Source organism: Scyliorhinus canicula, chromosome 4 (assembly GCF_902713615.1).
Source record: "Scyliorhinus canicula chromosome 4, sScyCan1.1, whole genome shotgun sequence".
Lineage (NCBI taxonomy): Eukaryota > Metazoa > Chordata > Chondrichthyes > Carcharhiniformes > Scyliorhinidae > Scyliorhinus > Scyliorhinus canicula.
Window position 1 is genome coordinate 8,183,101 of NC_052149.1, and position 26,856 is coordinate 8,209,956.

General features: G+C 44.0%; 1 protein-coding gene across 2 annotated transcripts in view; it reads right to left on the reverse strand.

Annotated features, from left to right (window-relative positions):
• prkacba (protein kinase, cAMP-dependent, catalytic, beta a) overlaps positions 1 to 23,390 on the reverse strand; it is a 192,863-nt gene extending 169,473 nt beyond the window's left edge. Inside the window, exon 1 of one of the 2 annotated variants that reach the window (XM_038793669.1) lies at positions 22,945 to 23,390. In XM_038793669.1, the coding sequence (XP_038649597.1) occupies positions 22,945 to 22,990 (46 nt within the window). In that variant the 5' untranslated portion in view covers positions 22,991 to 23,390. The remainder of the gene's footprint in view (positions 1 to 22,944) is intronic. The other variant, XM_038793670.1, reaches the window with a different exon arrangement.
• Positions 23,391 to 26,856: the final 3,466 nt, after the last annotated feature.

Consider the following 26,856-nt stretch of genomic DNA (forward strand, 5'->3'; position numbering starts at 1 on the left):
CGTGCAACTGAAAAAAACCCCAACTCACAGTATTTGTCCAAATGTTAGCCAACGGAGCCTTGTCCAGCAGACTTGCCCATGGCACAAACCTGGGTCCCAACCCAAATTTGTCCAAAACTGCAAAGAGGTACCTCCACTCCACCCTATCGAATCTAATGACACAATTATCTCCGGCCCCGGCCCAGCAGCCGGGATAGGAACCACATTCAGCAGTCACTGCACATGGACGGCAGACTTTGGCCCTTTACAAATCCCGTCTGGTCCTGCCGAGCTTTTTGAATGATGTTGGAGCTGCACGCATCCAGGTAAGGGGAGAACATCAACTTGCTTGGCGAGCGCTTGTTGCCACTTTTCAGCCAAGTCTGAATTTTGTCCAAGTCTTGCTGCATATGGACATCAACTCCTTCCTGCCTTCCGATTGCTCTGAATCATAGGATTGAGGACATATGTGCACATGCTGCAGTATAGTTGCATTGCCAGAATTTAAAAGATAGAACTTGTGTTCATTGCATTTTATCATTGCCCAAAGGCTCCAAAGATACTTCATGTATAGTAACTACATTGTACCTACAAGGGTAAGTGCAAAAATGGAGACATGTTGCTCACAGCAAGATCCCACAATCACAAGATGAAGAATGACTAGGAAAGGAAGAGAAAGAACTTGCATTCACATAGCAATCCCAGTGCATCGTAGTCAATGAATTGTCCTAAACGCTTAGTCTGCAAGGAAACATGGTGGCCAACTGGTCAATGACATGCCAACTTGATCAGGTTTTTTTTTGGTGGCACTGGAGAGATAATTCTTTGCCTGCAAACCAGCAGAACTCTCCTGATCCTGGTCAAATTATGCCATAGAATCTTTTACATCCATGTGAACAGACAAACTGGGCAACGGGTTAACATCCAAATGATAACCACCTCTAACAATCCAATACTCCTTCCATGTTTAACAGTGTCAACCTAGATTAGGTGCTGCAGCCCAGAAGTGAGGAGTGCTAACTCTGAGACAGCGCTACCAGCTGATCCAAGTTTATATCGCGGCTCAATTGATTTACACGAGGAAACATCTCTTGACAACGCATTTATTGTGAACGATGAGAATCAAGTCTTCTATGGTAGCTTCGTTTTTTAAAAAAGCGCAATGGTCCATTCATTTGAATAGAACAATTGTTTTTTTTTTAAAGCTTTCAATTAATAGTATTCACTGGCTCATATTAAACACCATCTGGAGAGACCCATCATCATGCAACAGAAGCTTCTGCAATAATACACTGGCAGAACTCTGTTATGTAGTGTTGCAGTTTTAGACACAAAAGTCAGCCCTATCTGCTCTGAGAGCACAGTCACTGCAGAGCTTTAGCTTCCAGCTGCTACATACAATAATCCTGGCCCACTATCAATTTAAATTAGAACTGGTCTGAAACAAAACAAGAAAAGTTATAACAGATTACGGGTGATCATGAATAAAAGTTACTTAATGCATTACCTAGTTACTTTTTATAGAACTCTACCACAAGGAGCTAAGGATAACAGTTTTAATGTGTTTAAATGGAAGCTGGCTAAAAACAATGGAGAAAGGAATAGTGGATTACATTGACAGAGTTAGATACAGCGAGGTGGAGGAAGCTCATATGGAGCACAGAACACAGTTCAGCTGGAATAGCTTATTTATGTGCATTCTCTGTATGCAATATGCAAGAGTCACAAGTCCAATAGCCCCTGAAAGGAAGTCACAAAAAGTACACTGTAGCAACAATGTGGATAGAACAACTGACCAATAACCCACAAATCAAATATTAGCATGTAGTGTGCACGCTGTCAATTAGAAGAGAAACCAAGAGCAATTACGTCAAACCTTTTAAAGCTTATAATTATCCTTATCCTCTGACGGATGTCTGATGACATGTCCCCATGTTCAATGACAAATAGGAGACCAAACAGACCTTGAAAACAGCACAGATTATCAGAGTGTAAGAGAGGTTCATTACTGGAACTGCAATATTTTGATGTAACATTAGCTCATTAAATTGGCTGGCTAACATCGTATGGCTTTTTTTGAAAAACGCATTTCCCAGGGAAAGGGCAGCGAGAGCATATTTTTGACAGTATCTCTTGAAGAAATGGTTGGAGAAAATTTATCAACAGGTGCTAAAAGCCACACCACAGGCAGCTAATTTCTGCAGGGCAATCAATTTCCCACTGCTGAGATTCCCTGTTGCAGCTTTCCACACATGACATTTCTGATCTGAACATGATAAGTGATAGGTAGTTGTTTAACCATTTTAATACAAAGCCAAATAGTTACTGTATTTAATCTGGATTTCATTTACGTTAATTTGTTGTTCCCTAGTGTTTATATCTAAATCCACATTGCACTGAATAGGATATATTTAAATTTGATTTTAAACATTTACCGACTGTCCTCACTTTAAAACAACCAAGAGGACAGGAAGTGCACTTTAATCCGATAAGGAATGCGAAATTGACAAATTTTTTAAAAAAACATACGTATCCAGGCTATAGTGTGTCAAATACATGAGGTATCTGGTGTTGAGTTAATTGGTCCTTGTGTCATTTTAAAATACAAGCTAAAAATCCCAGTGGCAGAAACCGCACGGGGTGGGGGGGGGGGGGGGGGGGGGGATAAATAAGTGATTTCCAGTTGCCCATTCATTATTGTTTAACTAATTAATTAATTTGGAAATCTCCATTTGAGTTTAAGTTTGAAAATGCTACTCAGGTATAAAAGTTGGTCGAATATATCAAACAGGTCAAGTCCTTTAAAAGTTTAACTTAAGGACTCTTGTAGTAATAAAAAAAAAAGAGACTGGTTTAGCACACTGGGCTAAATTGCTGGCTTTTAAAGCAGACCAAGGCAGGCCAGCAGCACGGTTCAATTCCCGTACCAGCCTTCCTGAACAGGCGCCAGAATGTGGCGACTAAGGGCTTTTCACAGTAACTTCATTGAAGCCTACTTGTGACAATAAGCAATTTTCATTTTTTTCATCAACTTCAGCCACATTTCATAAAAACTGCAAATGCATAAGAAACTCCAAATTCCAGGGGTGGCATGGTGGCACAGTGGTTAGCATTGCTGCGCGAGGACCCGGGTTCGATCCCAGGTCACTTGTCGGTGTGGAGTTTGGACATTAGCCCACCGTCTGCGTGGGTCTCACCCCCACAACCCAAAGATGCGCAGGATCGGTGGATTGCCCAGGCTAAATTGGCCCTTAATTAAAAAAAGAATTGGGTACTTTCAATATATTAAAAAAAGAAACTCCAAATTCTATAAAAATAGATTCCCACTGAAGAATAATTAGTGGAAGTGAAGCTGTATTGAAAATATTTTTCATGTGTTGTAAGCACAGTGAAGACAAATTAGAAAAATGGGAAATGCTGTCTGGAATTGAGAGGTTAGTTATGAGGAAAGACTGGGTAGACTGGGGTTGATTTCTTCGGAGATTTATTTGAGGAGCATCAAATCATGAAGGATACAAAGTGGATAGGAAGGAGCTTTTCCCCCTCAGATAAACAGGGAACATAGATTTCAGGGAATTGGTTGTGGATTAGATTCGAGTTGGAAAGAATTTTATTTTTATCAAGAGGTTCATATCACTGGAGGAAATGGAAGGTGTAGGCCATTCGGCCCATCAAGCTGCCGTGCCATTCAATTAGATCATGGGCGATCTGATTGTGACCTCAATTCCACTTTCCTGCCTAGTATTTGCAGCTGAGGTGCTCTAACCCAGTGTTTTTCAAACTACCCACCCCCGGAACCCACTTTTAGCGGCCGGCCTTCGTAACTCACAGCATGTTCGTTTACCTTTTAACATGAAAGGGGAGTCTACTTTGCTCTCACGATCTCACGTGAATCTGGCTCAAAGGGGCAGTGGACAATGCGCATATCAGGTGCTGTCTTCGTCTTTATGAAATCGGAAAATCCAACCTCACACGTAGGTTGTCGTGAACGGCAATAGCAACAAAATGTGTGTTTTATTCAGCACTGGATACTCCTGGGAGATGCGATACCAGAATGCTGACAGCCTCGAGGGCTTTTGGCATGTTTTAATGTGGCATTACAGGTAAGCTGCAGCAACGTGGTCTATGAATTTGGTGGCAGCTCCAAGTTAATAACTGACTCTGCGGTTTCAACGTGAAACAAATCTTCACACACTTCTCTTTCAAATTCTGAACCTTCTGTCATTTGCTGGTACTTCCTTGCATATAACACACATGGGCTTTGCCTCCTTATTCGCATCGTCACAATTGACAAAATGATACCTCAAGAAATAATTTTATACTTCTTTATTCTGAGTTAAGTTTCTTTTTTCAGGACTGTTAACCAGAGGCCCTGGAGCTCTTAACACTAGTCCAGCTCTAACCTGCCCTGGACTCTCCCGATCAGCTCTCTCAGGCAGATTCTGTTGAGTTCCTGTCCAATTGGTAAACTGTCTATTGGAGTCTCTGGCTGTCTCTCACTTTCAAGAAAACCATTGATCTTCACAGTTTGCTTGCCATTAACTGCAATATCGAAACAACTCTGCGCCCTGCCTTGTCGCCAAAAGCATGCACCTGAACGGTGCTTCATGTCAATTCCATGTGCAGGGTGCGTAACCTGCTCTCTGCTGCCAATTCTGGCTGGAAGACTCCACATAGCCTAATGTATCTCCATTTAAAAGGTGGCAGCGGCCTCAATTCTCTATGTAAAAGCTGGTAGTGGCCGCTGGGCTCTTCTCCTGCAATCGAGATCACTGCGGGAATGGCGGAACCAATTGCTCCGCATCCCTCCCAAGACCCACCCGTGGGTCACGATCCTGACATTGAAAAACCCTGCTCCAACCTACAAGGCCACAGACGAAGAGCTGGTGGTTGGGATTGGGGTGATCAATGTGCCGAATTAGCCATCTCCAGAGCTCTCACTTCTGTACTTCCTCTCAAACCTGTTCTTGAATATTAAATATTCTACCCAGGCCCAGCGATATTGCATCCTCTATTATATCAGGAAGGGGTCTTTGTTGTGCGGTATTGTTTGAAAACAAAATTAGAATAGTTTATTTGATAGTAGGATCAAGTCAACAAACATCCTCGTTACAAAGCAACTGGCATCACCACATTCCTGTATTGCCTTTCTGTCCTTGAGCAGTCCCTCTGGATTAAGGAGGACTTGTTTCCATTCTGGCTCAATGGGTTCTGAGGTGGCTGATAAATCCAATGTGAGATCTGAGATTCTGCCACAAGTTGGGCAGGTGAGCTTGAAGAATTGGTTAGATGGGTTTATTTTCTGGAGGTTTGCGTACTCTATCTAACGCATATGCCTAAATCCTCTCGATGTGCTTGGTGCATTCTCAAATGAGCCTTCTCTATTTTGGTCAATCACAATCCAGGATCTCCCCATGAGTCAGTGGTATGTCTGGCCTCTTCAAGGATCATGAAATGAAAATAGCTTATTGTCACAAGTAGGCTTCTAATGAAGTTACTGTGAAAAGCCCCTAATTGCCACATTCCGGCACCTGTTCGGGGAGGCTGGAATGGGAATTGAACCAACGCTGCTTCCGTTGTTCTGCTTTACAAGCCAGCTGTTTAGCCCACTGTGCTAAATCCTGGGAGTCTCAGCACTGACCAAGGTCAGAGTAGCACAGATGCTTTGGGAGTCTGGTATCAGGTGTACAAGCAACATGCCCCACTCAGTTGAGCTGGTTTTGAATAATTAGCCCCTAAATGCTGGCTGTTGGCTTAGGAAGGGTGGGGCTCACTGCTGCCCTGTATAGGGCCCTTAGTGAGACCACACCAAGAGGAGTGTGGGCACTTTTGGTTCTCCTCACCCAAGAAAAGACGTACTTGCCATAGAGGAAGTGCAGTGAAAGTTCACCAGGCTGATTTCTGGGATGGCAGGACTGTAATGAAATGAAATGAAAATCGCTTATTGTCACAAGTAGGCTTCAAATGAAGTTACTGTGAAAAGCCCCTAGTATCCACATTGCGGCACCTGTTCGGGGAGGCTGGCACGGGAATACGAGAGAGATTGGCTTTTATTCACAGGACTTTAGAAGAATGAGAGGGGATTTCACAAACTATGAAATTCTGACAGGGCTGTGAACTGATTGCAGGCAGAGATCACAGGGATGATGCTTCCCCTGGCTGGGGGAAGTCTAGAACAAAGGGTCGCAGTCTCAGGATATGGGGTTATCCATTCAGGACTGAGATTAGGAGAAATCTCTGTACTCAGTGATAAACCTGTGGAATTCTCTACCACTTAAGGCCGTGGAGGCCAAATCACTAAATGCACGGAGATAGATTTCTAGGCCGAGAAAGTGTCAATAGGTACACAAGGAGAGTGGAAGTATGGCATTGAGATAGAGGATCAGCCATGATCACAATGGATGGCGGAGCAGGCTTGATAGGCCGAATGACCTCCCCCTGCTCCTATTTTCCACGTTTTGAAACCATGGCGTTAGTCTCATGCTTGAGATCCTGGTCCTCAAATATTCCGTTTTTCAACTGAACTGGCACATTCTAGGTGATGATGAATTTTGTCATCTATGTCCGTCTTCCTCCGGAGGCGGCTCCCAAGATATGGAAAATGGTCCACGTTTTCCAGTATTTCTTGGTTGACTTTAATCAACAAAGGGGAAAGGTGGGTGGGGGGGGGGGGGGGGGGGGGGGGGTGGGGGGTATTTTGCTGTGGAAGAGGATCCTCATTTTCTGGGTGTTCGGTGAAAGGCCAATTTTCCCATTCACTTTGGAGAAGAAAATTGACAATGACCTTGAGTTCAATACACAGAAGTGTACCCTGATGCTATTTGACCAAGGTTGGAATGGTTTGGGATTGAAGGAGATGGAGGTTGAACAGTTTCCCATCTTTCTGTAGATTACCTCGAAGCCTGCAGGTAAATGGCTGGAGGTGAAGTGCAGAAGAAGAAAGGGTTGGAGCAATGTCACAGCCTTGTTTGACCTCCCGTTTGCGCTGAAACAGTGTTTGTGGCGGTTCCATTTGTGGGGAACATGGCTTGCATATCATAATGGAAAAGACAGAGGGTGGTGTCAAATTTCTGGAGGTCATTGAGGAAAATCTTGAAATGATCTTCCCTGTGGCAGGCAGCAGTTACTGCAATTAGACTTGTCTACTTTCATTAATATAGCGACCACAGTGTCCCAGAGATCCCCCAGTATGCACTCTTCTTCCCAGATGAGGAACACGAGGTTGTGCAGCCATGCCAGGAATTTATCTTCGAATTTGAGAATTTCTGCAGGAGTTCCATCTGTTCCAGGGGCATCGTTGCTTTTCAGCACTTTCAACTTTCCTCCGAATAGGGTAGCACCAAGACGGTGTTGGACTGGGTATTAAGGAATGGAGTTGAGTAGTTCAGGTCGAAGACAGTGCCCTGGTGAAGAAATTCTTCAAAATGCTGTCTCCAGTGCTCGCCAACTGCCTCCATGTCCTAGATGAGCATCCCTCCATCCTCGGCAGGGTGGACCCATGAGTGTTCAGGCCATAGATGACCTTGACAGTGCTCATAAAACCATGTATGCATTGGAATCCACGGGTTGTTGGATCGTTGACACTCTTTCTACCCACTATTTGTTCTTTATGTCATGGGTTTTATGCTGTACTGTTGCCTTTCACTGTCTATAGAACTGCTGCTCTCTTCGTGCTGTGATAAAGTTTCCAGCCAATGAAAGCTTTGTGCTAATGACTGAATAGGTGCTGTTATCTTTATTTCTTTTCCATCAAACCAGCCACTGTGTTTCCTGATAGAAAGCCCAATCTTTACAGGTGGACGTTTAGGCCAATGAGACACTATGGACACACTGTAGCTCCTGCTGGCAGGAAGTGCTGACTTGCATACTCCAAAATAGCTCCTGTACAGATAGTTCTCTTGCCCTTGCGAGCTCCTCCCTGTGCCCATCCGTTGCTTTCTTCACTTTTTTCTGCAGATTAAGTTCCCTAATTCTAACTGTTTGCGTGTTCTAACCTAAACTTTAAGTGAATTGTTAAGATTAAACAGTCTCTGCCTGGTAGTTCAAAGTCTGCATCATCCCCCCCCCCCCCCCCCCCAAAATCGCAAACTACTTTGAGCTCTACTAGAGATCTGGGAAAGATCAGGCTGCAAATTCCCCCTCTGGCTTCAAATGCGTAGCCTTCACTGGACATCGAGACCCTGAATCTACACTGTGGTACACGGGGCGGAAAAAAGTAAGACACTGCTTCTGTCCAGAATCTATTATTTTTTAACTTTCCTGATCTGCAACCTTTGCAAATACCTCGATATACATCATCTTTTAAGCTTGGCTTTTGTACTGCATCGAGGCCTGGACTGTATATCACAACACATATGAGCATTACAGGAATTCCATCAGCAATGCCTCCACCACTCCTTGTAAATTCAGTGGTAGGACCGCCTAACAAATGCTAGCGTTCTTCTTGAAGTCAGCTCCATAAGCATTCAGGCAAAGCCACTGCAAAATCAACTCTGATGGACTGGACATTTTAGGAATAGCCAAAACCACCTCCACTACCAGGTCCCATTTTCTCAACTCTCAATTGGTCAATGTACCAGAGCGAGAGATTCTGGGATTCTCCTTAAAGAGCAGCAGCATTGACATTAATGACAACAAAGAACAAAGAAAAGTACAGCACAGGAACAGGCCCTTCGGCCCTCCAAGCCCATGCCGACCATGCTGCCCGTCTAAACTAAAATCTTCTACACTTCCTGGGTCCGTATCCCTCTATTCCCATCCTATTCATGTATTTGTCAAGATGCCCCTTAAATGGCACTATCGTCCCTGCTTTCACAACCTCCTCCGGCAGAGAGTTCCAGGCACCCACTACCCTCGGCGTAAAAAAACTTGCCTCGTACATCTACTCTAAACCTTGCCCCTCGCACCTTAAACCTATGCCCCCTAGTAATTGACCCCTCTATCCTGGGGAAAAGCCTCTGACTATCCACTCTGTCTATGCCCCTCATAATTTTGTAGACCTCCATCAGGTCGCCCCTCAACCTCTGTCTTTCCAGTGAGAACAAACCGAGTTTATTTAACCGCTCCTCATAGCTAATGCCCTCCATACCAGGCAACATCTTAGTAAATCTCTTCTGCACCCTCTCTAAAGCCTCCACATCCTTCTGGTAGTGTGGCGACCAGAATTAAACACTATACTCCAAGTGTGGCCTAACTAAGGTTCTATATAGCTGCAATATGACTTGTCAATTCTTATACTCAATGCCCCGGCCAATGAAAGCAAGGATGCCGTATGCCTTCTTGACTACCTTCTCCACCTGTGTTGCCCCTTTCAGTGACCTGTGGACCTGTAAACCTAGATCTCTCTGACTTTCAATACTCAAGAGTTCTACCATTCACTGTGACTGGGAAGGGCTTGCTAGCAATCATTCAGAATGGTGACAATTGTCCATCAAGCTGCATCACGCTTTGAGTCACAATCCTGCACTCTGAATCTCACCACATCGTCGGACATCCTGTCCCATGGTCCTAAAGATGTGTGGGTCAAGAATCAATCTGTTCTGTTGCATGAAAAACCATGGGAAAATATGTGGCGACTAGAGGATTTTCACAGTTAAGTCATTGCAGTGGTAACACAAGCCTACTTGTCACAATTATGATTATTATTTTTGTTTCTATGTAAATCTAGCTCGACGCACCAATACAGCACTGTCAGAGGTGCCATCTTTCAGATGACTTGTTAAACCTGAGCCCCGACTGCCCACAAAGATGGACGGTGAAGCTCTCACGGCACTTATTTCAAATGGTCGATATTTATCCCTCACAATATCACAGAAACGGACTATCTGGTCATTATTACACTGCTGTTTGTGGGAGCATGCTTTGCGCAAATTCACTGCCATGTTACCTATGTTACAATAGTGACAATACAGAACTTCCTTTGCTCAAATAGACCATAGATGTTAGAAAAACAATGCTACCACAGAACACAGCGTTAACCTCCCAGAACATGTCGTCATCACGTCTCAGTAGTTCATGGTCAACATTACAACTTCTGAACTAACATTTCACTGATTCTATTTCACAATGATTGTAACTTAAACAAATGGAGTACTCTCAAATCCTCCAAGCCCAAGCCAATGGCATTTCATCTCGAAATCAGAGTCATAGAAATTCTAACAACACCCAATTCTGTCTTTTGCAAATTGATTTGCAGGAATTTAACTTGTGTTCAGTAATCAACATAAAACTCCTCGGACTCTGCATTTGTTTTGAAGCAGGATATCAAATATTTTGCATAGTTATTAAGGTTTTCACACCTACAATTCTACTGCATTCAGATGTTCTGCCTCATCCAATTTTCTTCTTTGCTGAAGGAGCTGACTTATTCTTAGGAGTGTCAATAGCTTTCTAGCACATCACCCATATAGCCATTCGGCACACATGACCATGAACGGTGTGTGTTTACTATTTAGACTACATATGGCTTCATAGTCAAGTCCACTAATCCTACATGATGTTAGACAGGAGTTACGAAAAACAATCAGATACAGGAAGCCTGGCTTATTCCAATACCCAGGTTACTCCATCCCATGGCCGTCAACATCAATTGGCGCGCCCCCTGACCATGGACCTGACTGATCCCAGTTTATTGAAGAGAACCTGGAAACTGAACGAGGGGTTTCATAGTCTGCATAAATGACTTTGTACAGCAACATCTACTTTTACCCACTGGACCATTCAGGGAGTCCGAAATAAGAATTTACTTCTTGGGGCCAAAATGTAACATAATTGGGGAATCTTTCACCGAAATAGCCTTTTGTTACACTGATGAGCAGTATATTGTATCGCAGTTAGGTCAATAAAGATTATGCTCTGTATGTTAATATTTTGATTAATGTCTCTTGACAATTTAGCAATGAAACACAATTGTCTTTTCTTATATAAAGATATAAGGATTTAGCAGATTTTAAGACCCCTGGTATGTCTTAAGGATAAACTGAAATATCATAAATAAAAACAACAGTAACGCAAATGATTAAAAGATAAATCCAATGGTCAATGCATGCAGTAACTTAATAACTGCAGGCCCGACGAAAGGTCATCAACCTGGAAGGTTAACACTCTCCCTCTCCAGAGATGCTGCTAGACCTGCTCAGTTTGCAGTATTTTGTGTTTTCATGCTTCTACTAACAATGTGAAATAGCATGATAGCAAGCTTACTGGTGCATATATATTTTGCTGCCTTTAGTAATATGAAATTATTATTGGAATTCCCTGTTCAAACCTCTCCACTTTTGTCTTGTAAAATGCACCTCAAAATCTACCTGTTTGACCAGGCTTCTAGTCTCCTTATGTGAGTAGGAGTCAAATGCTGCTTTAAACCACTCCAGTGAAGTGCCTTTAGATGTTTTATGCTTTTTAAAAATAAATTTATAGTATCCAAATAAGGGACAATTTAGTGTGGCTAATCCACCTAACCTGCACATCTTTGGGTTGTGTGAGTGAAGCCCACGCAGACACGAGGGGAATGTGCAAACTCCACACAGACAGTGAAGCGGGGCCGGGAGCGAACAGGGGACCTCAGCACTGTGGGCAGCAGTGCTAACCGCTGCGCCACCGTGCCGCGCATTAGATGTTTTATGTTAAAGGTACATTATGAATACAAGTTGTTGGGGTTGGAAGCATTATTTTGATAACATCAGGAACTATTTTCGCATCCTTCTTGCAGGGCAGTCTTTTCAATTCCGGAGTCTACTTTAATGGCATTTCACTCAAATTGCAATCACAGAATTATTCATTCTAATAAGTCAATTTGGTATTTGTAACTCAAGTTACCACAAAGTCACATAATTGTACATTGTATCCATTAAAAACCACATGGGGTTCAGTTTCACTTGCATCGATATAGTGTTTTATCGTAACTCTCAAACCTTGTTTAAATATAGCAATTAGCTTGAAAATAATAAAATGTCCCACAGTACTTCCCCGAAGTGAAATGTGACAATGGGAAGCAATATTGAGAACATGACAAGAGACATGGACAAATAGTAGCTTTTGAGAAGGTCTGAGAAAGCCAAAGAGATATCAAGACAGAACAATTAAGTGCTAAATATGGTACATGGTTTGGGCCCTGAATGAAGTACTTAAATTATGAAATTTATATGTACTTCAGTAGCAGCAATATAATGGTGTATTGGTTTGTAATTTAGTCTTATTTTGACATTACCCTTTTAATATCACACCCACCATTACCATGCTATCTGCTGAATTTGTTCCATGATTGGTCCATGCTTGCTTGTTTTTAAACTGATTTCTTAGTCATAGAAACACAGAAACATAGAAAATAGGAGCTGGAGGAGGCCATTTGGCTGTTTCAGCCTGCTCCGCCATTCATTATGATAATGGCTGATCATCCAACTCAATAACTTGTTGCCGCTTTTCCCCATATCTTTTGACCACTTTAGCCCAGAGTGCTATATTTAACTGCTTCTTGAAAACATACAATGTTTTGGTCTGAACTGCTTTCTGTGGTAGCCAATTCCACAGGCCCATCACTCTCTGGGTGAAAACAATTCTCATCTCAGTCCTGAATGGTTTACCCCGTAGCTTTAGACTGTGACCCAGTTCTGGACCCCTCCGCCATCGGGAACCTCCTCCCTGCATCTTTTCAATGATATCCCCCCTCATTCTTCTAAACTCCAGTGAATATAATCCTAACTGACTCAATCCCTCCTCAGGCGTCAGGCCTGCCATCCCAGGAATCAGTCTGGTAAACCTTCTCTGCATTCACTATGTAGCAAGAAGATCCTTTCTCAGGTAAGGAGACCAAAACTACATACAATATTTCAGGTGTGGTCTCACCAAGGCCCTGTATAACTTCAGCAAGACATCCCTGCTCCTGTACGCTAATCCTCTCGCTATGAAGGCCAACATACCATTTGTCTTCTTTAATGCCTGCTGCACCTGCATGCTTACTTTCAACGACTGGTATACAAGGACACCCAGGTCTTGTTGCACATTTCCCCACTCTCGATCTATAGCCAGATAATAAACTGCCTTTGGTTTTGCTACAAAAGTGAATAGCCTCACATTTATCCACATTATAATGCTCCTGCCACACATTTATCCACATTATAATGCTTCTGCCATACATTTGCCCACTCACTTAGCTTGTCCAAATCACACTGAAGGATCTCTGCATCCGCCTCACAGCTCACCCTCCCACCCAACTTTGTGTCATCTATATTACATTTAGTTCCCTCATCAAAATCATTAAGATACATTGTGAACAACTGGGGTCCTAGCACTGATCCCTGCCGTACCCCACTGGTCACTGCCTGTCATTTGGAAAAAAAAAGTTATTTCTACTCTTTGTTTCCTGTCTGACAACTAGTTTTCCATCCATCTCAATACACTGCCCTCAATCCCATGCACTTTAATTTTATACGCTAATTTCCTTTGTGGGTCTTTGTTGAAAGCCATCTGAAAGTCCAATTAAACTACATCCACTTGCTCCCCAACGTCAATACTACCAGTTACGCACTGGAAGAATTCAAGTAGATTTGTCAAGCAGGGTTTCACTTTCGTAAATCTATGTTGACTCTGTCCAATCATTCCACTGTTTTCCCAAGTGCTCTATTAAACCTTTAAAAATGGACTCTAGCATTTTCCCTACGACCAATGTCAGGCTGACTGGTCTATAATACCCTGTTTTCTCTCTGCCACCCTTTTTAAATAGTGGGGTTACATTAGTTACCCTCCAACCCTGTTCCAGAGTCTACAGAATCTTGGCGGATGCCCACCAATGCATCCACTATTTCAAAGGCCACTTCCTGAAGTATTGTGGGATGTAGATTATCAGGCTCTCAGGATTTATCAGCATTCAACTCCATCAATTTCCCCAACACCATTTCCCTATTAATATGGATTTCTTTCTTGGGGGAGAAATGGAGGACGGTTTATGGGCGGACGCGTTGAACAGAGTCAACGCGACCGCTACATGCGCAAGGCTCAGCTTGATCCAATTCAATGTCCACATGTTCTGGGCGTGTCCAAAACTTAGGGGATATTGGCAGGGGTATGCGGACGTCATGTCCAGATTATTGAAAACAAGGGTGGCAGTGAGTCCAGAGGTGCCGATTTTTGGGGTGTCGGAAGATCTGGGAATCCAGGAGGAGAAAGAGACAGATGTTCTGGTCTTTGCCTCCCTGGTAGCCCAGAGACGGATATTATTAGCTTGGAAGGACTCAAAGCCCCCGAAGTCGGAGACCTGGTTAACCGACATGGCGAGCTTTCCTGGCCAAGAAAAGATTAAATTCGCCTTGAGAGGGTCAGTGTTAGGGTTCGCCCGGAGGTGGCAACCATTCATCGACTTCTTCGCGGAGAATTAATCGTCAGCATGGGGGCGCGAGGCGGCTTGGGTAGTGTAGAATAGGGGATTAAATAGGCGGGTCTGGAGGGATGGAAGTCGGTGTTTGCACTACGTTTATTGTTCTTTGTACAATGTTTTTATACTGTTATTGTTTGTAATGCCAAAAATACCTCATTAAAATTGTTTGTAAAAAAAAAAATACTGATTTATTTCAGTTTTTCCATCTCACTAAACCTGGTGTTCCCCAACAGCAGGCTTTCCCAAGCACACGAAGAACATCAGAATGAGGCAGATAACTGGCTCCTCAAGCCAGACCTGCCATTCAACAGGATCATGTCCAATCTAATTGTGACCGGAACTCCACTTTCCTAACTGCCCTCCATAGCCCTCAACCTCCTTGTCAATCAAGTCTGTCTAACTCAGCTCTGAATATAAGCAATGACCCAGCCTCTACTACTTGCTGGGGAATAGAATTCCAAAGACTGACAACCCTCACGGAAGAAATTGCTCCTCTTCTCAATCTTATAACTATGTCCCCTAGTTATAGATTCCCCCACAAGGCAAAAAATCTTTGCAGCATGTACCCTGTCAAGTCTCCATCTCATACACGAGGTACATAGGCTGTAAGTCCCAAAGACGAGTGGATTGTATCAAAATCATGTTCCAGCCGCTGTTCCCAAGAGGCACGGTATAGATCATACCCAAACAGCCTGTGATTGCCAAACTCAAGACAGTGTCCAACATTAGATGTGATTCTACGATTGGATAACATTTGCCAAATAATCCTCAGTGTGCTAAAAATTACACCGACACCCAATTTAAGATAGTCAGTCGGGCTCGCAGTGTGGTGTACTTGCGTGCACTGGAAGCTACATATATTTGTCTGCACCGACCCTTTGAATGAGCTACCCATTTACACTCACCCATCCACCCCACCCTCTCCCTGTAACCCTATAATCTAACCTGCATATCCCTGGACACCAAGGGTCCATTTAGCATGGCCAATCCACCTAACCTGCACATCTTTGGACGATGGGGGGGGGGGGGGGGGGGGGGGGGGGGGGAGAAGGGGAAGAGAGAAACTGAAACCCACGCAAACACGGGGAGAACGTACAAACTCCACACAGACAAGAGACCCAATAATTGAACCCGGGTCCCTGGTGCTGTGAGACAGCAGTGCTAATCACTGTGCCACCGTGCCGTGTATATTAATACACAGGGCCCTGTTTGCAAACAGAAAGAACATGTACACACATTGCGCCTGTTTCAGCTAAACAAAATTATTCACTGATTCATTCCCCAGGGTAACGGTTGGCTATTAGATGTCAGTCATGATCAACTGGTATATTCTCCATGGCAACATCTCTACCACAGACCACTTGCCAACCAATCAGCATTCTCTTTTCATACTAAATTGTATTCCCCCTTATACTGGGTATTCTCGTGAAGCATCCTGATAAATCAAAAAGAAAAGCTTTGATTTGTCACTTTTTTTCAGCAATACATATATGTTGCAATAAGATCATCTCTCATTTGTTTCAAATTCCAATGGGTATAGGTCCAGCCTGCTCAACCATTCTTTTATCCTAGGAAATCAGCCTATTGAATCTTCTCCGAACTATTCCAATGCAAGTACAGTATATCCTTCCTTAAGGAGACCAAAACTGTAAACTGTATTCTATGTATGATCTCACCAATGCCTTGTACAGCTGTCACAAGACTTTTCTACTCTTATACTCCATCGCTTTTGGAATAAAGGCCAGTAACGGCACACACAAAAGTCAGTTACTCTGCCTCGATCATTGTTAAGTCAGCAAGGAGACCAAGATAATCAAAAATTGCATCATTCATAGATGCCATTAAAAAAGTTCAGCATGGTACAGAGTGCAACGCTGACCTTTAATCTGAGCATCTTGGTTTGAATGAAACCCAAACAGATAAAATGAAATCCCTTCCTTTTACTTTCCAACACAATGATCCATCTAATTACCTGGTCAATGTTAAGCCTACAGAACAATCCCCCTATTGCTGTCTCCCTGTTTACACATGACATATTTCCAGTTGGAAAAAGCAAAGACATTGAAATCCCACGTCTGAAACAGGCAAATGTTTTCAAATAATGTCACACAAGTGATGCAATAAACCCTTTAATTTAATGTTCATGCTTTAAACTGGGCCCAAGCACGTTAAATTACCAAATATATCTACGCTAATCTGGAAATAGAATTTTACAAATAAAGATAAATAAATAAAATACAATTGAACAGGTGGGGCCTCTATCCTCTGTCACATAGAAGGAGAGTTGATCTTATTGAAACATATATGATCCTGAGGCGACTTGACAGGGCAGTTACTGGGAGGATGTCCCCTCTTGTGGAGGAGACTATATAAAAATAAACGGTCTCCCTTCTAAAACTAAATTGAGCAGATTTTCTTTACTAGGGGGTATTAGGCTGTGTAATTCCCTTCCCCAGAGAGTCCGTGGAGACTAGGTCACTGAATTTATTCAAGGCTGAGTTAGATAGACTTAAAGGGACAAATGGTCTACTCCTGCTCAGAACTCCCACATTTTTATGAAATAGAATGTTTAAGCTACAAATGCACAAAGCAGTCTTTCTGCCAATCCAGCCCCATTTTCCTTTATCTGATTATTTTCCTCTGGCCATCTTTCTGCCACTCCACGTCCACAAACTGGCCCCTCAAACCAGAGGTTCTCCCAGTTGGGTGTTGGGAGGCAAAAACACATTGTCTATCAACGAGCACATATAAAAGACTGCAAGTTTGGAAACTGCTCGAGACAGAAGGCCTGGTGGGATAAATGTGAGAAAGCTCAAATAACTCATCCTGGTTGGTCAATTCAATCATTACTCACATTAAATGGTACAACATAGAAGATGGCATTCCGGTACGTTCATCTGCCAACAAAGCACTGTTAGTTGCACCAACAAGATGCTATAAGCCATATATCAGACATTGTTGTCTGTACCTAGTAACAGCTATGGATTATAAACTAGAATGAATGAAAAATGAATGAAAATCATTCAGGAAGCAAAGTACTACACACACCCCTGTCAGCATCAACGGGGAGGTGGTGGAGATGGTTAGCAGTTTCAAATTCCTAGGGGTGCACATCACCAAAAATCTGTCCTGGTCCACTCACGGCGACGGTATCACCAAGAAAGCACAACAGCGCCTATACTTCCTCAGGAAACTAAGGAAATTCGGCATGTCCACATTAACCCTTACCAACTTTTACAGATGCACTATAGAAAGCATCCTCTCGGGCTGCATCACAGCCTGGTATGGCAACTGCTCGGCCCAGGACCGCAAGGAACTTCAGAGAGTCGTGAATACCGCCCAGTCCATCACACGAACCTGCCTCCCATCCATGGACTCCATCTACACCTCCCGCTGCCAGGGGAAAGTGGGCAGCATAATTAAGGATCCCTCCCACCCGGCTTACTCACTTTTCCAACTTCTTCCATCGGGTAGGAGATACAGAAGTCTGAGAACACGCACGAACAGACTCAAAAACAGCTTCTTCCCCACTGTCACGAGACTCCTAAATGACCCTCTTATTGACTGACATAATTAACACTACACCCTGTATGCTTCAACCGATGCCAATGCTTATGTAGTTATATTGTATATCTGGTGTTGCCCTGTTATGTATTCTCATGTATTTTCTTGAATTTTGTCTAATTCCCTTTTCTTCCATGTACTGAATGATCTGTTGAGCTGCTTGCAGAAAAATACTTTTCACTGTACCTCGGTACACGTGACAATAAACAAATCCAATCCAAAATTGCTTATTGTCACGAGTAGGCTTCAATGAAGTTACTGTGAAAGCCCCTAGTCGCCACATTCCGGCGCCTGTTCGGGGAGGCTGGTACGGGAATTGAACCGTGCTGCTGGCCTGCCTTGGTCTGCTTTAAAAGCCAGCGATTTAGACCAGTGCACTAAACCAGCCCCAGCTGGTGTAGAGCCGTGCCATTGAACAGTTGTTGCTAATATGCCATGCAGGGCTAAGACAGAGCATAGCGCCAGTTAGTTGTGGCCTCAAGTTCAGCACTGCCTGCTTCCAGAGATGCTGCATGCAGACATCAGAGATTGGTAATTCTACTTCCAGTCTTATGAAGCACCACCTCAAATTCAATAAGGTAAAGTTACCATAGACCCGGATGACCATAGGCTGCTTTCCACTTTTGAGGTGGAGAGCTCGCTGACTGGTGGTGGTTTAACTTGAGGGGCACCATACTAAGGCGAGGGGTGAGGTTGAGAAGCGGAGCCTTCATGAATAACCTCTCAAAAAGTGATCATATACTGGGCTACTCAGTCATTCGCCCACCAAGTCACAACGTGTAATTTCTTTGACCTCCTCACAAACATCTTAATCCCCTACTATTTTCCGGCATGACAAAAACAGCATATGGATTGAAAAGTTTTTCGAAAGATTTCTCAAGTGATATTCTGTTAGTCTCATTTACACTTCCTCTCGACCCATCTTTTGTTTCTTTACTTGTTCCATTACTATTTTGTCTTGTGCCATCATTCCTTTTGCCATTTGACCTCGCCTGTCACTCTTTTTCTTTCCTCCGCTTCCACTTTCCCTGCCTCTTGCTGAAAGCCTCTCTAGCTTTTTTCAGTTTTGTCAAAAGGCCTTGATGTAAAACATTAATTCTGCTTCTCTGTCCACAGATGCTGCCCAACTTGCTGAGTATTTAATACTTTTTTTGATGTCCGGCATAGAATATTTTTTTTTGACCCACTTAGCACTTGAATATTCTACATTTCCAGCAATGAGGGTATATTTTTGCTAGATGTGCCATCCTCATTAAATTAATTGACATGTACAGGTGATGGATTTGCTGTCATAAAGTTGCACACAATTAATCAGTGTTGTCCTCCCGAAAAAGGCCTTTCTCACCTCCTAGTGGTGAGTCACAGCAGCATTAGTACAAATTTATAAAACTAAATCCTCTGGCAAACCTCTCAGCTTGAAAACTGGTGCATGGAAGAAAAGATGCATTTAAAATATTTTTTTTTTATAAAAAGGATTTTTATCAAAATAAATGACGTAGCTTGGTATTATCAAGTGTAAAGTTCACGTAGTTTGGAAGGTTACTCACAATCCTTGGTAAAGAAATACAACTGGGCATACCATCTACAGGAATTACACCTGGGGCGAAATAATGTACTAACTTACAGATAAATATTACAGCAGATAATGTCTGAAAGGATCTTTAAGAACAAATCTGAAGTTTTGCACTAACTTCTGGTATTGCAAGAGCCTTCAATAGCTCAAATGAATAACATCTTCTGAAAAGCTTGGACCACACATGCAACTGAGCGGAGCTGTGACACATGGATCTTAATCTGAATATATAAGTATAAGAAGTTTGGGAGAGGGCCGACAAATCATGCTCATATGTTCTTGGGGGGTGGTGGTGGTGAGGAGTTGGAGAACTTTTGGGACCCTAGGTTTGTAGGGGTTGAGGTGAAGCAGGACTCTATGGTGGCAACCTTTGGGGTATCGGAAGTTCCGGAGTTGCTGGAGGAAAAGGGGACCGAAGCCATGGCTTTTGAATTGGAGGTCGACGATGCCACTGGGTGTCGCAACATAGCTGGGGGATCTGCGCGAATTTCTCAGCTTGGAGAGGAGGGCTTCGAAGTACGGCGGAGGCTGTTCATGGCTATATTTGAGGAGCTGTTTGTCGCAAGGGGAAACATGTACAAACTGTATACATTGTTTGGATGTTAAGCTTCTCTCATTTTGTTGAATGCGTTTGGAATAAAACATCCTTTAAAAAATATATATGCGTGTAAGGGAAGAGCTAACAGCACACTTATACATTAACATGAAACGGCTCTTATTTTGTGTTGCTACGGGCAGGATGAAAAGGGTTTTGGAGTAATCATACCTTGAAAGCACCTGGTGCTTCCTACCAGTACGAAGTAGCGTTTAAGGTAGAGTATCAGCAGTATTTTCCTGGAATTAGGATTACCAGGCAGTATATACGTAGTGTAGAGGCCAGTGACAAGACCAATTCGAAAGAATGCTTTGTGCTTCGGGCACTACTTCAAACTGGATACCAGTTTATTAGAAAGCATGTTGCAGGGGTGATTCCAGGCCAAAGACGTCATGTTATGAAGAAGAATTCAAGCAACTAAACTTGCTTTCCTGCTGAAGAAAATGGAGGGAAACCATGATACGGAGGGAAACCATGACATGAAAGCAATCAATAAGGCTTTATTTGAAGTAAAACAAGGCCAATGAACCAAAGTCTACAGGACAAGTACAAACTTCAAAAGCCTCAAACAAGATGAAAAGTTCAAAACAAGAAATTTTGAGAGGAGTGGACATAAGGAACAGACTCACTAGGCAAGTGATTTGAAGCCAGTTACCAGCCTAAAAAGGCTAGATTAAAGCATTGAATTGTCGTTTACTGCTTGATTTTTCTCAAACTTGGAAAACCACGATGGAGTAACCGTACCCAGGATGGCTCGATTAGCATTTTTCTTTTTCAATCCGGATTTTAAATCACCAGGAATCTTCTTGGGGGTCTTCCCAGTTGGCTACTATAACCTCCAGAAACTCTGATTAGATGTATCAACGGGGTTCCTGCCTCAGTTATAGCGACCAATCAGGAAAACCTCAGGAAATTCCCACTGTATGTTCCTGCAGCTAAATATTGCCAAGGAATTCAGCTTTGATGAAGAGACAGGCCCGACAGTATGATGATGTTTTGGGTCACTCAGGACTAACGTAGCTATCATTCATTCAGCTGTGCTCAGGTTGTTTTGGTCTATATCTTTTTAATCCTGTATAAGTACCAAATTGTGATTTGACATAAATACAAGTTGTTAGACCGAGTAACAGATCACAAATAATAAGTTGCCCCCCCCCCCTCCAAAAAAACAACCCCTCCCCTTTCTCCCATCTAATGTACAATGAGAGCTAACTATCTGGTAATTACTGTCTGTAACATTGTCGTGTCTAGTGGCAATAGTTTTATTTTGCTTTCGCAGCATTGTTTGTCACATCAACAGAAACCAAGATGACCACCAACAGCCAACATTCACCATGTGTTGGATGCATGATAATATCCTCAGAAACAGATCAATGGCTAAGCCAGAATTACTGCAAGTTTAACTGTGCTATTTTCAGTCAACCATCATAAATCAGGCAGTAAATACTCAGCAAAAAAAATTGCTTGCTTAAAAAAAATCAAATGCAAACGTGCCCTTAAAATGCTGTCAATGTATAAATAATGTCACTGAAATGTCAAACGAGTTGTAATATTTAATAATTTTAACAGGAGTGTGTAAATTACAATTGAGACTTTCTTTGACATCTCACCAAACATCACAACTCAGGGTTTTGCAAATGTGTCATCAAATGTATTAGTTAATTAATTAATCAATAAACAAACAAAGCTGCTACACAAAGTTCACGGAACCTCAGGTCTCAACAAATAAAACGAGTTACTGCGCAACATTTCAAAGATCACAGCCATTCACCAAAATACGGCCAGAGACCAAAGTTACAAAACCATATTCTGAAAATAGGTCACCACTTTTCAGAGCCACACTTTTTGCCTCTGGAATTAGATTGCTGTACAGATAACATGCAGCTAAAGGAAACTCTGAAAGTAATGAATCACAATCACTCTAAAAATTGTCAATGAAATATTATATTGCTTCAGACAAATGTATAGCCCCTTCACAAATATATTGCATAAAAATATATACAATAAAACCAGAGCAGTTGAATATCCCATCAAGTGAAAATATAAGTTATGAATTGCCAGCCAGAACAATAAAAAAGTTTCAGGTAAAAGGTACTGTTCACAAAACCACGCTCAGCACATGGCTCAAACACCTCAGTTTGTGCACTTTGCAAACGACTGCCGACTTCCTAAGCTGTCTGCAGAGGATGACAAAAATAGACTGACAGCAGCAAGCTAACGGACTTGTACAGTTAAGCAACACCCAATGCAACGAGCGCAACAGAGGTTAGTACAGATCTGCAAATGCTGTGGCAACAATTGAGAACTTGGGACAACCTTTGGAAAAGATTACATCACACAAAAGTTGGGTTGGGGGGGGGGGGGGGGGGGGGGAAGAGAAGAGTGGGGACCAAGTGTCTTGTTTTCCAACAGTGTAGCCAGAGCCAAAAGAGAAGCTTTTTATTTTGCCAACCCAAAAAAAAAAACAGGTTGGGAGGGAGATGTTGGAGCTTGGGTTAAGGATGCCAGGCTGCAGACCAGCGCTGGAGTTAACACTGCAAACAGATAAAAAAAGACGCCTGAAAAGATCAATTTGACCTTAGAGAGCACCAGCTAGTTTCTTAAAACATTGAGAGAGAGAGATGGGAAAAGGCAGCTGAGCAAAACAGTTTGGAGACATATTAAAGGGGGGGGGGGGGGGGGGGGAAAGAGAGCAGGGAGGTAGTTATTGGAAAGCTGGACGCAGTGCTGGTTGTGGGACACACACACACACAGATATGTATATATATACACAGAGCAGTATGTGCATGGGGCAGTAGGCCCGGACTGAATGAATGAGCCTGAGGCTGGCAGGCCGGCCTCCCCCCTCCCCAGCGCACTCACCGCTCTCGATCTCGTTGCCTTTTTTGGCTGTCGCAGCGTTTCCCATCCTTCGGAAGACAGTGAGGAGACTCCGCGGCTGAAGCTGTGTATGTGTGTGTGTGGGCTGCGGCCTGGGCCCGGCTGCCGAGCTGCTGCCTGCCCCCCCCTCCTCCTCCTCCTCCCTCACTCACCCCCTCAGGAAGAGTCAGAAACACACACTCTCTCCGGGAGGAGGCGCCGCTCCGCCTGAGACACACACACACACGGCCTCCCGCGCTCCTGCTCGGCTGGGGTGAATGATCGATCGGGCCCCCTGCCGGCATTTATCGGGTGTTATTTCCGAGCTCCCTCCTCCGTTACCCCAATCCCTCCGGCGGCGGCAACGGCCACTTCAGCACCCCGCAACCCAACTTCACACCGGAAATGACGGACAAAGCAGGGCGCACACACACTCGCTGGCTCTTTCACTCACTCGCTCACGCACGCACGCACGCAGGGGAGGCGTGCGTGCCCGACGGCATGACGACTCGGGGGGGGCGAAATGGGGACGGAGAAGGGCGCGTCCCCACGCCGTGCCGTCACCGGAGAGCCGCGGCCGCCCGACGTCATGACGTCCAGAGGGAGCGCGTCCCCGAGCGCTGAGTGGAAGATCCTGGGTGGGGGAGGGGCTACTGTCAGCTGACCCAGTGGGTGGAGCCTCTCGGCAGCTGGAAGGGGGCGGGGCCTCTGGCCGGCCACCAGCGGGTTAGGTTGCACCCGCTCCGCAGCCAAACCCTCATCCTCACTTTACGGCGAAAGGGAAGGTCTGACGGCTCAGGCACTATTGTTTCGAACCAAGGCGCCCGGAGCCTTTGTTTCGGGGCCGTGCGTTTATTTTGCGGTGGGTTGGCGCTGGGCTTCGGGCCTGGACGCCGGCGAGGCAGCTCATGCACTACTTGCCCTGGCGGCGCAGGGAGACGCAGGCTGGTTGGCGCATCACTCTGTTGTTGTTTCCACGTTAACGGGCGGCGCCGGCACTACTTTCAGCTCTTCACCGCCCCACTGGTGTCCAAGCGCCACTTCCGGTCTCCAGCCTGGTGGGCCCCACCAGTACCTCTTAAAGCCGTCTTCCCCCCCCCCCCCCCCCCCAGAGAGACCCCCTGCCTCCTACAAACCCTAACATCTCCAGCTTTATTTTTCTGTATATTTTTAATGGTGGCGCTACAAACAAATAACCGCAGGCAAGTAGAGTCACCCGATGGTCATAATAATTATTACTATTGTCACAAATAGGCTTACATTAACACTGCAATGAAGTTACTGTGACAATCTGTCAGCAGAGAAGTGGCCATTTGTCCCATCAAGCTGGTGTTGGTTCTCCTGTAAGAGTTGCTCCCAACTTCCCCTGCTCTGTAAATCCTTTCTCTTCAGGTGCTTATTTGATTTATTGTCACATGTACAGAGGTACAGGAAAAAGTATTGTTCTGCGGACAGTCCAGACAGATTAGAACATTACAACGCAGTGCAGGCCCATCGGCCCTCGATGTTGCGCTGACCTGTGAAACCACTCTAAAGCCCATCTACACTATTCCCTTATTGTCCATATGCCTATCCAATGACCATTTGAATGCGTTTAGTGTTGGCCAGTCCACTACTGTTGCAGGCAGGACATTCCACGCCCTTACTACTCTTCTAAAGAACCTACCTCTGACATCTGTCCTATATCTATCTCCCCTCAATTTAAAGCTATGTCCCCTTGTGCTAGACATCACCGCATTTGGAGTATTGCGACCAGAACTGCACGCAATACTCCAAATGCGGCCGCACCAGAGTGTTGTACAACTGCAACATGACCTCATGGCTCCGAAACTCAATTCCTCTACCAAGAAAAGCTAACACACCGTACGCCTTCTTAACAACCCTCTCAACCTGGGTGGCAACTTTCAGGGATCTATGGACATGGACACAGAGATCTCTCTGCTCGTCCACACTATCAAGAATCTTACCATTAGCCCAGTACTCTGTCTTCCTGTTATTCCTTCCAAAATGAATCACCTCACACTTTTCTGCATTAGACTCCATTTGCCACCTGTCAGCCCAGCCCTGCAGCTTATCTATGTCCCTCTGTAACTTGTAACATCCTTCTGCACTGTCCACAACTCCACCGACTTTAGTGTTATTTGCAAATTTACTCACCCATCCTTCTACGCCCGCCACGTCATTTATAAAAATGACAAACAGCAGCGGCCCCAAAACAGATCCTTGTGGTACACCACTGGTAACTGGACACCAGTCTGAACATTTCCCATCAACCACCACCCTTTGTCTTCTATCAGCTAGCCAATTTCTGATCCAAACTGCTAAATCACCCAGAATCCCATGCCTCTGTATTTTCTGCAATAGCCTACCGTGGGGACCTTATCAGATGCTTTACTGAAATCCATATACACCACATCAACTGCTTTACCCTCATCCACCTGTTTGGTCACCTTCTCGAAGAACTCAATAAGGTTTGTGGGGCACGGCCTACCCTTTACAAAACCATGTTGACTATCTCTAATCAAATTATTCCTTTCCAGATGATTATACATCCTATCTCTTGTAAACCTTTCCAAGACTTTGCCCACAACAGAAGTAAGGCTCACTGGCCTATAGTTACCGGGGTTATCTCTACTCCCCTTCTTGAACAAGGGGACAACATTTGCTATCCTCCAGTCTTCTGGCACTATTCCTGTAGACAAAGATGACTTAAAGATCAAAGCCAAAGGCTCAGCAATCTCCTCCCTAGCTTCCCAGAGAATCCTCGGATAAATCCCATCCGACCCAGGGGACTTATCTATTTTCACACTTTCCAGAATCGCTAACACCTCCTCTTTATGAACCTCAAGCCCTTCTAGTCTAGTAGCCTGTATCTCAGTATTCTCCTCAACAACATTGTTAATGTTGGGAGATTGGTCCATACATGAAAAACATAGGACATGCATAAATATACAATGTAAATACATACAACAGGCAAGGGGTGAGCATTCTCTAATCCCATTTTGAAAGCCACAATTGAATCTGCCTCCACCACACTCCCCAGCAGTTGATTCCCGATCCTAGCCACTTACGGTGTAGAAAAGGTGTTTCATCGTGTCGTCTTTAGTGTTGTCCCCGGTATTAACCACTCCCATGTTGCTGGTTGTGTTTTCGGTTGTCCAAGCCCCCAAGCTCTGGAATTTCCTCCCTCCACTTCTATCCAGCTCTCGTCCTTCAAGACATTCCTTAAACCCGAGGACCAGGGTTCTATCCCAGCCCCGTGTCACTGTCCATGTGAAGTTTACACATTCTCCCCGTGTCTGCGTGGGTTTCACCCCCACAACCCAAAAATGTGGAGGGTAGGTTGATTGGCCACACTAAATTGCCCCTTAATTGGAAAAAACAATTGGTCACTCTTAATTTACACCATAAATGTCATCGATTGTTATTTGGTCAGTCACCTTAAATTAGTTCCCTTGGTTCTCGATCCTTTCACCGATGGGAAAAGCTATCCTGTCTAGATCCCTCATGGTTTTCAAAACTTGTTTACACCATTTCTCAACCACCTCCAAAAAGGTAAACCATAACTGATATAGGCTGAAACACTAACTTCTTTACTAAATTTGAAACAAACACATATGTAAAAGAAAGACTTGCATTTCTATAGCGCCTTTCACAACTCAGATGTTCCAAAACACTTTACAGCCAACGAAGTACTTTTCAAGTGGAGTCACTGCTGTCATGTCGGAAACCTGGCTGTCAATTTGTGCACAGCAAGCTCCCAAAGTTTGTAATGTGACAATGACCAGGAATTTATTTTTCGGTAATGCTGATTGAGGAATAGATATTGGTCAGGACATTGAGGAGAAATCCCCCTGTTGGTTGCTGTTCAAAGTATTTCCCATAGGAGAGATCTATTGCATTCACTCAAGGGGG